Source organism: Euleptes europaea, chromosome 2 (genome assembly GCF_029931775.1).
Source record: "Euleptes europaea isolate rEulEur1 chromosome 2, rEulEur1.hap1, whole genome shotgun sequence".
Classification (NCBI taxonomy): domain Eukaryota; kingdom Metazoa; phylum Chordata; class Lepidosauria; order Squamata; family Sphaerodactylidae; genus Euleptes; species Euleptes europaea.
Window position 1 is genome coordinate 99,769,510 of NC_079313.1, and position 16,095 is coordinate 99,785,604.

General features: G+C 45.6%; 2 protein-coding genes across 2 annotated transcripts in view; both read right to left on the reverse strand.

Moving 5' to 3' along the window:
• Positions 1-4,306, reverse strand: part of DENND2C (DENN domain containing 2C) — a 34,878-nt gene extending 30,572 nt beyond the window's left edge. Inside the window, exons 1-3 of the mRNA XM_056867488.1 lie at positions 3,485-4,306; positions 1,893-2,041; positions 1,457-1,563 (exon numbers count right to left, since the gene is read on the reverse strand). Coding sequence (XP_056723466.1) covers positions 1,457-1,563; positions 1,893-2,041; positions 3,485-4,266 — 1,038 coding nt within the window. The 5' untranslated portion in view covers positions 4,267-4,306. The remainder of the gene's footprint in view (positions 1-1,456; positions 1,564-1,892; positions 2,042-3,484) is intronic.
• Positions 1-16,095, reverse strand: part of BCAS2 (BCAS2 pre-mRNA processing factor) — a 124,978-nt gene that overhangs the window by 46,062 nt on the left and 62,821 nt on the right. The window lies entirely within an intron of this gene.

Sequence of the window (16,095 nt, forward strand, 5' to 3'; positions counted from 1 at the left end):
TCCTTGATAAACAACCACTTCCCTGAGCCCAGCTGCTATAGGGAAAAAGACTGTACAGTATAGGTGCCTGTCTTTTTTCCCTACTGGGGCAAATTGCAGCTTGGACAGTAAGGGATTTCTATCAGAGAATGGCATGGGGGAAAGGATATTTTCCCATACCATGGCCCAAATGCAAATTCTCATGGCATTTTTTTAAAGCTAAAGTACAATTTGAGTGACCTGATCACAGATCCCCAATGGAACATGTATTTTGGTCCTGAGTTGTCATGTTTCTGGCAGTGACAGTGAAACAAGAGTCAAATGAGGAATGGGAAATGTCCTCTTAGATGCTCCCTTCCTTTTTATGCTCCCTTCCTTTTTAAACACAAGATTTGCTACCGACTGTCCTTGAGCTGGAATAGCAGAAACCTTCAGCAGAGACATTGGTAAATAAGGATATGGCTATCTGTTTCTCTGAGGAAATTCTTCTCCCGCCAACATAAGACAGAAGATAAAGAATAAACCCAAGGCCGATAGTGCAAAATAAGTAAAAATATATATTACTCAGATAAAATTCCCTATGAATTTTGCCCAAGAGGCTTCTTCATGAAAATCTGTTAGTTTTACGGTGCTTTTTCAAAGACTAGTATAAGTTCAGCAGCCTCTGCAAGACTAACAGATTCCCCTGAAGAAGCCTCTTGGGCAAAACACGTAGGAAATTTTATCTGTGTAATAAAATACATTTTCACCTATTTTGCATTATCGGCCTTGGGCTTATTTTTTTATCTCCTGTGAGTGGTGTGGTCCTTTTATTTCTCCTTGGTATCATAACGACAGAAACCACAACAGCCCACAACTACAATAAACTCTGCGGGTCCTCTACACACACAACTGGAATACTGTGAGAGGAAAAAGCAGCGGGAAGAGAAGTTCCTGCCAAAAAACAGGGGCCTGGACAATAGTACAGAGTACTGCTGCAAGTTGTACCTCCTCTTTAAGGGCATATTCACACACACACAACATCAAGAGACGGCTTCCATGTGTGAAACCACCATCACAGATAGGGTTGCAACTTGCCAGCTCCGGGTTGGGAAATGTCTGGAGATTTCTGGAGTGGAGCCTGAGGAGGGTGGGGTTTGGGGAGGAACTTCAATGCCATAGAGTTCAATGGCCAAAGCGGACACTTTCTCCAGGGGAACTGATCTCTATCGGATGGAGATCAGTTGTCATAGCAGGAGATCTCCAGCTAGTACCTGGAGGCTGGCAACCCTAATCACAGACCAAGCATAACATACTGACCAATTATATCTCCTTAAAACGTCTTGACTGGAATTGTTCACATATTCAGCTGAATGGGCAAGTGTGTATTCCATTTCACTGAGCTTTTGGCAGGATGGAGCCTGATCTCTGGGAAGCAGGAGCTGAGACCAATATCAGCTGAGGATACTGGGCAGGGAGAGAGAGACATCGCCCTCACCTTGGGTGGCTTGTAGGTGTTCCGGGCAGGAGGCAGCTTCCAAGCAGATGGGATCTTCCACAGAGGCTTCACTTTAATATCTTCATATAAATTCTCCTTAGCAGGATCTGGAGCAAAGAAGTCTATTTAAGGAAGTGATCAGAACCACCAGCCAACCACACACATGCGTGCAAAGAGAAGCCCAAATCGGGTCAGCGCCTCTCTTCCCAGCAACCTTAGACAGGCAGAGGGAGCGAAACATCAACGTGCATGGCAAATCCCCACAACCCTTCCTCTCAGTCACCTGCCTCCCAGAAAAAAACATAGCATTTGATCACCAGGGACTCATTAATAAGGTCATCAGATCACCAGCAGTGACTAAAGACTTCCAGTGCTAGAAAGACAGTAGAAGAATTTTATCCAAGCTACTAAGCATCACTCTTTTATCTAAACATACCGATAATGTCCTCATAGAGGTTGTCCTCTGACTGTGTGCAATAGAGGCGGACACCTGCGGTGCCATTCAGTTCTTCATGGAGCTTTTGGTACTCCATGGCGGCCATCCTGTTTCGATAGCCTTGGATGTCTTCAAATTCAAAGGACTTTCTGAAAAGAAAACAGGTTTTCTTTTATCCTCAGAGATATCTCACGTACAGAGGAAGAACACAACACAGCCTGCCTATCCACTGCCTTGTGTTCACTGGCTGGAACTTTCAGAGATCTTTTTCCCCCGACCAGTTTTTCAGACCTTTTAGAAAGGTCACATTATGTGCACTTTTTAGATAAGTCCTGCCTTTCATTTTCACCAATCTGTACGTACAAAGACAAAGAAGGGGAAAAATATTTAAACATCCAAAAGTGTTAAAATCCAAATTTCATTTCTCTTTCCCCCCCTCAAGGTAAGGCATGGAAAGTAACTTATATATTATGGAGAACAGAGATGTGAGTTCCAGCTCCTTTTATTTTCACACCCATAACTCAAAGTCCACATCCCAAGGCTAAACTACATGCAGGTGTCTACCCATTCACATCTAAAGAACGAGAGAGGAAGAAGGACTCCTTTGTAACAAAAATGGGATGTACAGCTGCGGAGATCTAAATCCTGGCTCCCTCCCTCACTCCCTACTTTCATTTTAAGGATTTTCCTCCTAGCTTGGCTCTGGTAATGGAAATGAGCTGGATTGGAGGAATAATGCTGGAAGCTACAGAAAGCAGTGAGACTGGGGTGCAGGAGTGACCCTTGGCTCTGCACCCTGTTTTGGTTAAGGAATAGACTCCTCACCTGGCTTTCGATGTAAACAAGTGGAAACATATTTAAATTCATAAGGAGCACCTCCTATCACATCTCGTTCCTCTGGCCAGAATTTGTTACATCTGTGCATATCAGGTGCATTAGGAGCAGCATGGGTGGGATCTACAAGTGGTCCATGTATTTCCTTTGCTTTCATTAAGCAGGGGGTTGGACTAGATGGCCTATACAGCCCCTTCCTAGGGTTGCCAAGTGCCCAGTGGTGGTGGACAAAATCCCACCAATCCACCCGGCTGCCCGCTGACCAGCTGAGGGTCAGCAGGCAATGTGGGCACGCGAGCCCACACACCGCTGGGTTTACACAGAAGCAACGCAGATGCTCTAGTAACCTCCACCAAAACTCTATGAAAACCACAGAGTTTCGGCACAGATTGCTAGAGCGACCATATTGCTTCCGGGTAAACCCAGAAGTGACATAGGCACAGCGTGCAGGGTGTGCACACACTTTGCACCAGGCGCACACACGCATCGTGCACCCCAGCCACGCCCCCAAAAAGCTCCCACCAGTGGAGCTAAGGGACCTGGCAACCCTACCCCTTCCAACACTATGATTCTGACACTTAGGTTTCGTGTTTACATACAATTTACTGGGATGCCAAATCACAGCTAGACTATCTTCATACAGGGAAGGCAACTGTGCTTCCCTCTCAAAGGAATCTCAAAGGATAACTGATAGTGGGGAAAGAAGATGAGAGGACTCTACGCTTCTAACATAGGAAAACCACTCTGAGAACACCCACCTCTTCGATCTGGCCCGGAGGCCTCTCCTGGCCACTTTCTGTTCAGGGTCATGGGAGGTGGTTGCAGGGCAGCCGCCATTACACTGGTGTTCTGGTGGTTTCTGCTCAACATGGCTTCCATTAGGACAGTCTGCATGGTAACGGAAAGTCCTTCGTGGTTTGGGTACTGGGTTAATGGCTGGCGGCTGCCCCTCCTGGCCTTCAACGTCACAGTATATGTTCTCCAAGCTCTTTGTTGGCACAACATTGAGCTCCTTCTCTGTTGAGCCACAGCTTTCCCTTTTCCTTTTCAAGTCCAAAGCTTTTTTGTCAGGGGTAAGGGCTTCTATTTGTTTCCACAGGTCCCGAGAGGTGTAAAAGTTTCCTGGGGGAAGCCTCTCCCCTCCCCAGTCCTCATCATCCTCTTCTTCAGGTATCACACCATTGGAGAGTGGCTTAACCACAAGGCTGACTGAAAGATCAGCCTCTTGTAGTTTCTCTTCCTCCTCCTCCTCCGTCACAGAGCAGAGATGAGAGTTTTCCCGGAAATCTAAGCCAAGACTCTTGACATTTAGTAAACCTTCTACCTTCCTGCCATGCCCAGGATTTGCTGGCTGATCCTTGGAGTCATGGCCATATTTGACCCCAAAGTCTTTGGGTTTCTGGCTTTGCTCCTGGCAGCTCTCTTTTGTCCGACCTTCCCATTGAGAGATCTTCTGTTTTATGTTCCGGCAGTGGCTACGAGACAGAGTTTGCACAGCCGAACGGGAAAAGCTGGCATCTACACTCCCTGTGGGGTGCATGGCAGGCAAGCTTCATTCACAACTGCCCCATCACAGCATGCTGCCCAACCCCCTTACAGAGTGTCTGAGATTTGTAATTCCAAATCAAGTGTTGGTTGGTCTTCAATCAAATCCAGTTTGTAGAGTAAACCAACTCCTGTACTGAAAGGGGAAATGCATCCTGATGCCACTCTGAAGAAGAAGAGATACAAAACATGTATCAGAAAAGGCGCAAGGCACCAAAATGTTCAGTAAACAAAACCAACGGGTTGAAATTAAATCAAAAGAGTTTTCGGCTAGACATTAGGAAGAATTTTCTAACAGTTAGAGCGGTTCCTCAGTGGAACAGGCTTCCTCAGGAGGTGGTAAGCGCTCCTTCCCTGGAGGTTTTGAAGCGCAGGCAAGATGGCCATCGGTCAGCAATGCTGATTCTATGACCTTAGGCAGTTCATGAGAGGGAGGGCATCTTGGCCATCTTCTGGGCATGGAGTAGGGGGTCACTGGGGGTGTGGGGGGGAGGTAGTTACGCATTTCCTGCATTGTGCAGGGGGTTGGACTAGATGACCCTAGTGGTCCCTTCCAACTCTATGATTCTATGACAACAGATACTGGAGGGAATGCTACGTTTTGATGGATTGCCTCTAAAATGTGGGCTTCTTTTTATTCAAACACTTTGTTTTAAATATTGTGTACTGCTTCTCCACCAAACAGTTTGCGACCAAGATTCTTTCAGGACTGCCTCTTCCCATCTGAATCTACACAAGAACTGAGAGGTCCTATGGAGACCCTACTTCAAGTGCCCTCACTTTCAAAGATGAGGTGGGCGGCCCAAGATAGTGTTGGGACCCTAACTGTGTGACTCCCTCCCTACAACTCATCATTTGAATTTTAGGCACCAGGCCAAAGCCTTTCCGTTGACCCATGATTTTGTCTTTTTTGGTTAATTACTGGATGTTTGTTTTGTTATGTGTTGGTCTTGGTTTGAGATGTTAAAGGCTGGTTTTATGGATTTTACTTATTAAGCTGTACAATGGCTTGTTTTATTGATTTTTACTGTTTCTAAATTGACTATTGTGTTTTTCATGTGGATATTGTCAGGAAGCCACCTCAAAAGTCTACAGCTGTAATTAAATACATAAATGAATCTTATTATTCTAACAAGAATGAGAAACAGAGGACCTCAACACTGCTTGAGCTTGTACCTGAGACTGGCTTCGTGTGAGTCACCTTTCTCTTCAACTCCCCCAGATCCAGAAACTTAGCACTGAGCTGAAACAAAATCATACGCAGCACTATTAATATTAATAAGTCTTAACACTGTGAGGTAGGCCATGATTTTACAGATAGAAGAAACACACATTTCCCTCAGAAGCAGAGACTTTAATCTAGGCATACTGCGACCAAGACCAATATTCTCTCCACTGGACCCCAATGTCTCCTTTTAATAAGTGCTATGCACACACAATCACTCTAGGAAATTTGGTTGTACAGTTCACCATAGCAAGTGGTATCCTACAAAGCCAACACAGATGCTTACAAGATGGTGGGAGGAAAGAAGATGAAACAGGTTTCCAAGGGCCACCACCATTAGTTTCTGGGAATTTCAGCAGCACCAACAAATTACTCAACTACAACCAATGGAGGCTGGTCTCAAAGTTGATTGTGCTAGAAGCAAGATGCCCCCTGGGGTGGATCTGGATTGCTCTTATTGTTAAAATGCTACCATGGCCACACTTCCAGAGGCTCTTTTGGTTGAGTAACATTCAGGACATTTATTGAAAAGGTTAGCAATAGCAAGGTCCCTCAAGGCCATGCTTGGAGCTGATACTGTCTTCATTTCACAAACAGGAAAATAGGATGAGACAGTGATGCAAGCCACCCACAGCCACTGCAGGCGGAGGTGGTGGAGACAAGACTGGAACCCAAATGGGCTGGCTCAGATATATTCACCCCACACCCTACACTGTGCAACGCTGTACTTTCCCATTAGCAATACATTTGGGTGCAGGTATCTTCCCAAACCAATCATTGCCTCAAAGTCCACCACAGCTACAAGGGCATCTGCTCTGAACATTGTCAAAGACGCCTATGGGATCTTTAAGATATGGAAACTCCAGAAAGAGTGAGTTTGCTATAGCTCACCTACAGCAACTGCTTCACTCACAAGCTGCAGGGACTAGCAACAGTGGTTTTTACGCTGCCAGTCACAAAGATATCAGGGTTTTATGACTGAAAAGGGACTTGCACAAGGACCAAGCAAAGGCTATAGTGAGGTCAGAAAGTCTCCACTTTCAGAGACTTCCTCAGACACAGGACAAACATTTGCAAACTTCCCTCTGCAAACACCACGGTTAGAAAATGGTATAAATACAAGCTGAGATGAAGAACTTGAAACAACACGATCCCTGAACAGCTGACGAAGGCTGCTCCAGGGTTAATCCCGGGACTCCTGACAAAGGATGGCAGCATCACAGAGTGGGAGCCCTCCATTCTGGGTACACATTCCTTGCTCTGTTATTTACTCATAGGTTTCTACATGTGCCCCACACCACCCACTTCCCCGAACATAACCCAGTGCTTGCTGACTAGCCTTACGCTCCACACCCACAGCATTTGACAGGCAGAGCCTCCCTGTGTATGGCTGCTGTGCTTCCTCGTGCAGGTGGGACCCCTTCTCAGCCCCACACAGAAATCCATAAATAGGCCTGCCTGAAAACATTCCTTCCTCCTCTCCCCCTGCCTGCAGCCTTGATTAGCAGCAACAGCAGCAGGGCCCCTCCCCAAAGTAACAGGCTGGCATGGAGTGATAATGCACCCAAAGGAACAGCTGTGGACATCCATGCAGGCTACGGGGGCTGGGCAGCTAGGACATAAAGGAACTAGGCCAGCCTCTAGCTCCCTGCTGAACACCACCAAGCTCTCTGCAACACACAAACAATCTCGCATTCTCGCCTGCCTGCCCTGGAGCTTGAGCAGACCCCCGACCCCTTTCCTTTGCTTCCCTGTGGCTGTGACACTGCACATCTCCCTCTATCCTATCAAAGCTACGTAGTAGACATCAAAGTGGTTGGCTAATTCACGCACCCCGCAAAACCATGCAGTCTTCCAGGGGCTGTGCCATTGCATAGTGCAGATGCAGGATGTCATACGAATGAGCACACCCCTTTATAAACTGCACATCAAAAACTAGTAGGCCAGGGGGAGAGAGAGACTCAGGAGTCTTTTGTGAGGTACCTCGTCAAACAAGCCTTTGAAAGTCCACTGTATAACATCTAGAAACTCACCATTATCTACATGGCTCTTCTCTTTTTCAAAGCACTCTAAAAGGCTAGTGAGGCAGGTCTTCCATTTGCAGAAGCCATGCCGATTTTCCCTCAGCAGGCTTTGTTCCTCTATGTACCTAATAATTATATCTTCAATTTGTTTCTATTAGTTGCCTGGGATAGACATTAGACTGCTTGTAGTTCCCTGGTTCCCCTGTAGGCCCCTTTAAAAAAAACCTGATGTAACATTTGCTGCTCTCCAGTCTTCTGGTACAGTGGCTGATTTTAGCACATTTTTAATTTCCCCAGTAGGAAACTTCTCTCATTGCCTCAATTTGATACAGTTCTTCAGACTCCCTCTCTCCATTTATTCCTTGGCCATCTAAAGGCCCAATGACCCCTCTGACCAATTTCCTTCTCGGAATATAGAGAAATGCTTATTGCCATTCTTGATGCTTTTAGCAATCCGCTCCTCAAATTCCCCTCTTGCTTGCATAATTATTAACTTACATTTCTTTTGCCAGAGTCTGTGCTCCCTTCTGTTTACTTAATTGGGGCAGGCCTTCCTCTTTTTTAAAAAAGAAGCCTTTTTTCCTTTTATGGCTTTCTTGACATTATTATTATTATTATTTATTACATTTCATAGAGATGGAAGGGACCACCAGGGTCATCAAGTCCAACCCCCTGCACAATGCAGGAAATTCACAACTACCTCCCACCCACACCTAGTGACCAGAAGATGGCCAAGATGCCCTCCCTCTCATCAAGTGCCTAAGGTCACAGAATCAGCATTGCTGACAGATGGCCATCTAGCCTCTGCTTAAAAACCTCCAGGGAAGGAGAGCTTACCACCTCCCAAGGAAGCCTGTTCCACTGAGGAACCGCTCTAACTGTTAGAAAATTCTTCCTAATGTCTAGACGGAAACTCTTTTGATTTAATTTCAACCCATTGGTTCTGATCCGGCCATCTGGGGCAACAGAAAACAACTCGGCACCATCCTCAATATGACAGCCCTTCAAGTACTTGAACATGGTTATCATATCCCCTCTCAGTCTTCTCCTCTTCAGGCAAAACATACCCAGCTCCAGGCTAAACTGAAGGAAATGGAGTTTTTCTTAAGAATGATCCTGAGTCTGGTTAAGGACTAAACAAGGTGAGTTTATTCAGAAATCACAAACTTGGTAAACGACTGAGAGACAGGCTTATTTCTATCTAGGGTACATAACTATCAGGGCAACATGCGGCCTGTTGCTCCTCTCTTTCACTGTAACAAGAAGGAAGAGGAGGGGTGCATTATGGAAACAAACAAGAACACAGGAAGAGAAGGGTGAAGGATCAGAACCTTTCTATCTATCCAACTCTCACACTTGCTGCCCCTTGCTGATTTTCCTTTCTTTAATCAATCTTTGTGCACTAGACATTGTATTTCCAACATAAACATACCCAGCTCCTTCAACCTTTCCTCATAGGACTTGGTCTCCAGACCCCTCACCATCTTTGTTGCCCTCCTCTGGACACGTTCCAGCTTGTCTACATCTTTTTTAAATTGTGGTGCCCAAAACTGAACACAGTACTCTAGTTGAGGTCTAACCAGAGCGTAGTAAAGCGATATCACTTTGCGTGATCTGGACACTATACTTCTGTTGATGCAGCCTAAGACTGCATTTGCCTTTTTAGCTACCGCATCACACTGCTGACTCATGTTCAGTGTTTGGTCTGCTAAGACCTCAAGATCCTTTTCACACACACTACTGCTCAAACAAGTCTTCCCCATCCTATAATTATGCGTTTGATTTTTCCTACCTAAATGCAGAACTTTACATTTGTCTTTGTTGAAGTGCATTTTATTAGTTCTAGCCCATTTCTCCTGCCTGTCAAGATCATCCTGCATCTTGGCTCTGTCTTCTACCGTATTTGCTACCCCTCCCAATTTAGTATCATCTGCATATTTAATAAGCATCCCCTCTATTCCGTCATCCAAATCATTTATAAAGATGTTGAACAACACAGGGCCCAGCACAGATCCCTGAGGAACTCCATTAGTCACTTCTCTCCAAGTGGATGAGGAACCATTAACTAGCACTCTTTGGGTACGATCTGTCAACCAGTTGCAGATCCACCTAACAATAATAGGATCTAACCCACATTTTCCCAATTTGTCAACTAGAATACTATGTGGAACCTTATCAAAAGCCTTACTGAAATCTAGATAAACTATGTCTACAGCATTCCCCTGATCCAGCAAGGTAGTAGCTTTCTCAAAAAAGGAGATAAGATTAGTCTGACATGACTTATTCTTGAGAAACCCGTGCTGGCTCTTAGTGATCAGATCCATCCTTTCTAAATGCTCAAGGACTGACTGATGATTTGTTCGAACACTTTTCCTGGTATAGAAGTCAAGCTGATGGTTCGGTAGTTACCCGGATCCTCCTTTTTCCCCTTCTTGAAGATGGGGACAACATTTGCCCGCCTCCAATCTTCTGGTACCTCGCCTGTTTGCGAAGACTTTTCTAAAATTTCTGTGCTGCCCTCCCCTGCCAAAGGGGTTCTTGGGTTATTAACCACTCAGGCTTCCTTTTAGACTGGGCAGTATCGTTCCTAACACAGGGAATGAATTCTATCTGTGCTTCAATTAGTGTGGTTTTAAATAACTTCCAAGCATCATCTAGGGATCTGACTCCCTTGAGTTTTCCTTTCAGCTTCCTTCAAACCAGTCGCCTTATTTTTCTAAAGATCACTCTTTTGAAATCAAATGTTAATCTTTTGGACTTTCATGGTAACTTTCCATGGATATTAATCCTTTCCATGTAACCTCTTTATTCCCATCCCCTCATGTAAGCTTCTTCCACCTTTTCCTCTTCTGTCCTTTCTCAATGGCACCTGTTTCCAGAGAGCCAGCATGGTGTAGTGGTTAAGAACAGCAGACTCTAATCTGGAGAACCGGGTTTGATTCCCCACTCCTCCACATGTGCGGCTGACTCTAATCTGGAGAACTGGGTTGGTTTCCCACTCCTACACATTAAGCCTACTGGGTGACCTTGGGCTAGTCACAGTTCTCTCCAAACTCTCTCAGCCCCCAACTACCTCACAAGGTGTCTGTTGTGGGGAGAGGAAGGCAATTGTAAGCAGGTTTAAGCCTCCTTAAAAAGGTAAACAAAATTGTGCTATGAAAATCAACTCTTCTTCTTCCTGCTCTAGAGGGGAGAAGCGTCTCCACAATGCCTCAATGGACACAGACAGCTTAGAGCAATCCCTGCTACTATCTTTTGCCCTTGCATCACCACTGCCAGAGGCTGGAGCCAGTGAGAAGCAGTGGGGGCATATTTAAGACAAGATAATGAAAGCAAGGACTAAATAGATCAGGGGTGGGGAACCTTTTTCCTGCCAAGGGCCATTTGCGCATTTATAACATCATTCGGGGGCCACAACCAGGTGTAGATCTCCCGGAGCGGGGTGGGTGGGGGGGAGAGGCTAGGGTTGCCAGGTCTCCAGCCACCACCTGGAGGTTGGCAACCACAGGGGAGGCCACGCAGAGAAGGCCTGGAGGGCATCCCGCTCCCCCATCCCCCATCCCAGGCGGGAGGGCAGCCAGCGGTGGGCCCCAAGCAAACAAGGCGCCAGGGGGGCGCAGCCCGCAGCTGATCCTCAGGGAAGGGAGGCCCCAGGAACACCCTCAGGGAGGGCCGTGCTGTGCTGCACCTCCGCGGCTGGGCCCTGGAGCTCCCCCGGGCCAGACGTTCCCCATCCCTGAAATAGATGAACGTAACCTAGAATTGTAGAGAAGAGAAATTGTCTTTTCTGAAGCAGAATTAAACACACACACTCAGAGAGAATAAAGCTGGAAAATGAGAATGAACTAGAAAACAATACAGTGACATCTCTTTACACCTAGCGCAAGAGAACTTACACTAGCCCATATAGAGCAAAGTGCAGTCTTTCCCATTCCAGATGGTGCTGAGGAGAAATATTTTGTGGCACAACCTTAGTCAACAAGAACAAATGGCAGCAGGGTGACAAAAGCCACAAGCAAGCACTCTCAGATATTGGAACTCAGGTCCCAAAGGCGGCTGTGAGACAGCCAGACTTCAATGCGAGGGACTTTGCAACAGGAGAACATCCATCCTGGCACTGCTCCCATGCCAACAGTTGGAAACGGCAGTACGTGCGCTCAGAGGCAGCCCTGACTAACACAGCTTCCCTGACACACAGCCTCAAGTAGCCCTTCCAGTGTGGGGAGCAATGGCCCCATTTCTAGGGCACAGCAGCCTCAAGACCTTCTGATGTCCCAACTAATTGATCTCAACAGTGGGCCAACAAGATGAGCCCCCCGAGTCAAGCAACAGCTCTGTGCAAAATGGTTCAGCTCTTGCAGGTACTCACACATAACACTGTTAATGGCACCCAACAAGAGCAATCAGGAGATCAGCTTTTTTTTCCCCCAATGAAGTGAGACGTCCTATACTAACAGAGCATCAAAACAAGGCCAGGCGAGAACTTTGAAATCTGTGACTCATATACAATGATTCTCTAATGCACCTTGCAATTTCAAGGCTGATTTGATTCATGGTTCAATGGAAATGGGCCATAATCCAATAAAACGATTCCATCTCTATCCTGTCTTGGAATTCAAAGTATTACATTTCCAAGACAGTCTTTCCATCCAGGCAGTGACCAAACGAAAACCAGTTTAGCTTCTGCAAGTTTGCTGCATTCAGGAATGAGCCGTATTGAGCTTGCAGAAAGGAGTTTTTTTTCATATTTGAAGTTTACTCATAGAACGAACTTGATCTTCCACTAACACATGTTCCTTTGATTGACAGAATGAACAAAGGCCCCGGTGATGTTGCCCAAACCAGCAAATTAGGAAGATCATCAAAATTCAAATACTTGGGAAACAATGAACAGTGCTGAAAAGACACACAAGCCTCCCGCTGCCACCAACCAATGGCCACCTACTTACATCAGTTTCAAGTCTGACACCTACAAACTGGCATTTGTGTTCTGAATGCTCTGTGAGGGTAAAGACAGATCTAAAATATCTTCCCCATCCCCCTGTTGAGGAACAAGGCACCCAGCCTCTCCATTAACCAACTGCATGTAGGAAGCCACAGCCAGACAAATGGAACTGAAATAACCCATCATCAAGCACTCTCCTCAGCAAGGTATGCAGCTAGGGTTGCTGACCTCCAGGCATTAGCTGGAGTTCTCCTGCTACTACAACTGATCTACAGCCAATAGAGATTCCCTGGAGAAAATGGTCGCTTTGGCCATTGGACTATATGGCATTGAAGTCCCTCCCCTCCCCAAACCCCGCCCTCCTCAGGCTCTGCCCCAAAAACCTCCCACAGGTGGCGAAGAGGGACCTGGCAACCCTATATGCAGCTCTATGTGTAATTCATTAGCAGTGTCATAGCCTGATTTCGATCCTTCCTCTGGTTCATAGCAGTCTCTAGGCATGGATAATACCAGATAAGACATACTAGATAATCAGCATGGGGCCGCTTCCCAAATAGGGAGGTAAATCTTTCCTGAGTGACTCAGCATATTAATACTATATCTTCAGCTTCCCAGACGATGCGCACAGTGATTAATTTCTGAAAAAAAGAGCTGCCAGGACTGATGCAGGCCTAAAAGCCCTATCATCTGCCCTGGAAACCCCGCCCCGTAGTAGTAATTTTGTAGAATTAGGATAACTTTTCTTCCCTCCCTTTCCTCTGACTGCACACATTCAGCCACTTGAAAAATTCCTTTGAAAGACAATATGCATATTATGTAGGTAGGTGGATGGGTAGTAATGTGTGGGGAGACAGGTTGAGGGAAAGGAACTTTCGACATGTTCACAAGCAGTTTTGTCACAGTTTCCAGGACTCCGCTTTGATGAACGCTGTAGCATAAATTAGGCCCCAGATAGGCAGTTTTAGCATTTTGCCATGCACATCACGTATCACATCCCACCCTTGATGCCCAACTCCTCCCATCAGACATGGTCATCTTTTACTTTGGGACTTAGCAGTGATGCGGAGGAAAGCTTCCAGGTTATCTTCAGACATGAACATCACAAATCAGTTTAACAGAGTATTTCTTCTTGGACTCAAAGCCAGCACCATCCTAGAATAACCACTCTAGGAAACCACACAATACACATGACCAGTGCTGCCTGGGATATTCTTTTGCATCCCATCACTACCTTAGTCTCTAGCAGCTTTTTAAAGAGACAATATATTCCCATTTCATTGAGGTCAAAATCTGCTATGAGACAGATGCTTTCACTTGAACACATGAAGCTGCCTTTTGTTGATTTAGACCAATGATCCATCAAGGTCAGTACTGAGACTGGTAGCAGCTCTTCAGGGTCTCAGGTATAGGTCTTCCAAATCACCTACTATGGGATCCTTTTAACTGGAGGTGACAGGGGCATAGCCTGGAGCTTACAGCATCTGCAGGTTAGCCACTTACGCCATTTTAGAGCTGAATCTGGCCATTTTAAAATGCCACAAGGGCTGCCACAGCTGTTTTGGCACTTGAAAAAGCACAGGGAGGGGAAACAAGATCACCTTGTCATCGCTCCCCATGCTGCAGGACCGATCAGTATTGAGCCTTCACAGCATTTCTAAATGACAGAGCTTTTCATGATGCATACCTATTTTCTCCAGGATCAGAGGAGCATGCCTATTATATTAGGTGCCATGGAACACAGGCAGGATAATGCTGCTGCAGCTGTCTTCCTAGAGGTATCTGGTTGGCCACTGTGAACAGACTGCTGGACTTGATGGACCTTGGTCTGATCCCGCATGGCCTTTCTTATGTTCTTAGCTAGAAGATGGCATCAGCATCCACAGGCTGGAACCATGGACACCCTAATATCTAGTTTGGTCCAGGAATTGAGACTAGGACCTACTGTAAGCACAGCAGATGCTCTCTCTCTGAGCTATGGCCTCTCCCTGATTCACCAACCCCCAAAAGCTCCTCTTGCTGCTTTCTCAGTCCAAACTTCCCCCCGGTCTTTAACATGTTATTCTTGAAACCTGTTATCATTAAAATACTGTCAGATTCTTTTCTGTTCCTTACAAATAATCCAGTGGACAAGCTGGCTGTTCTTCTTGTCTGAGGAGGCACAGCCCTGCACTGGGTGTCTATTAAGCCTCCACACCCAATGGGAAGACTAGAGCGTGTCAGTGTTGTAACTTGCATGGGCTTGCCGATCAGGTGGCTGTGACTGCTATCAAGACAACTGACAGCTCTGGCAAAATCTACCTTTGGGTTCTGGCAAGGTGCTTAGTAAGAGTTGGCTCTGGGCTGCTGGCAAAATCTTAAGGAGAGCTGCTTTTATGACATGTGGCCGCACACACACTAGCAAACAACCTCTGCAAAATAACGCAATTCAGTGTCTCCCAAACACCATCAGAAATACGGTTCCTTGAAATGTCCTCACTAGGACACACCAAACAACATCAGCATTATGAAGGTTCTTTGGAACTACTGAGAACACTGGAAGCTCCCAAAGACTTACAAAGTCAGACTACAACTTTTATTCCAGAAACCAGCTAAGGTTTTCCAACCTGGGGTGCAGCTGAATCAGAGCAACTGTTTAGGCTCATGCAGGATTTAAGATGAAAGAAGCAAGGAATACAAGAATCAGCATTCTGACTCTTTCCTAGCAAACGTAGAGCTTTTCTCACCATGTATTTCCTACATTTGCTTCTATGGGGGGAAAGCCCCAGCCATAATTACAAAGTTCCTTCAACTATGATGAAAAACAACTCATCCAGTTTCAGAACAAGCAGGAATGTAAGAAGCAAAGTGTCAATTATGGCCTTCCAAGTGAAGATTGTGCTGGCAACAAGCTCCACTGATCTAGAATTGCCTTCTCCAGCCACAAAGGAAAAAGAATTCAAACTAATCCAAGGTGTCCAAAGGAACACTCCACGTCCACTGCCTTATTAAGATGGACTTTTGCCATATATACCCCTCCCTTAGTCCTATTGCTCAGTCACATAGAAATGAGCATTCCCATTCTGTACAGTTAAGACAGCAATGAGAAATTCTTGTTCAGATTTTTTAAATTATAGTCTGTTTTAATCTCATTTGCGTTTTTAAGAGTTGCAATTTTCAATACATCTGGTCTCCTGAAAAAATACAGAAGAATTTCTCTTCCATGTACTTTCAGGTTAGAGCTGTTTGACATCTATGGTGTTGTAGCATTATTGCTAATCAAGAAAATTTTGACACCAGAGAATACACCCTTACTTTCAGAACACTGCAGCTATAGGGAATCTGCTGAACGAATAGGACAATTCCGATGAGTCCTTCTCTTTTGGAAATTTGATCTGGTAGAGAAAGCACACCCACAGAAAACCATTTGCACATTCCTTTTTCTCTTACCCTTCCCAATCCATATTTATTTTTCGTATTGTACATGGTTGTACTTTCATATGACAAATTTTCACATGATGAATGTTTCCTGAAAGCCAGCTGACCAACAATTTTAGCCCACAATCACAAAGCTGAGACTGACGTGCACAGTGAGGCATTTGCACCCCTGCTTCCCTACACACACAAACGTACACTATGGTCATGCAACCTAAA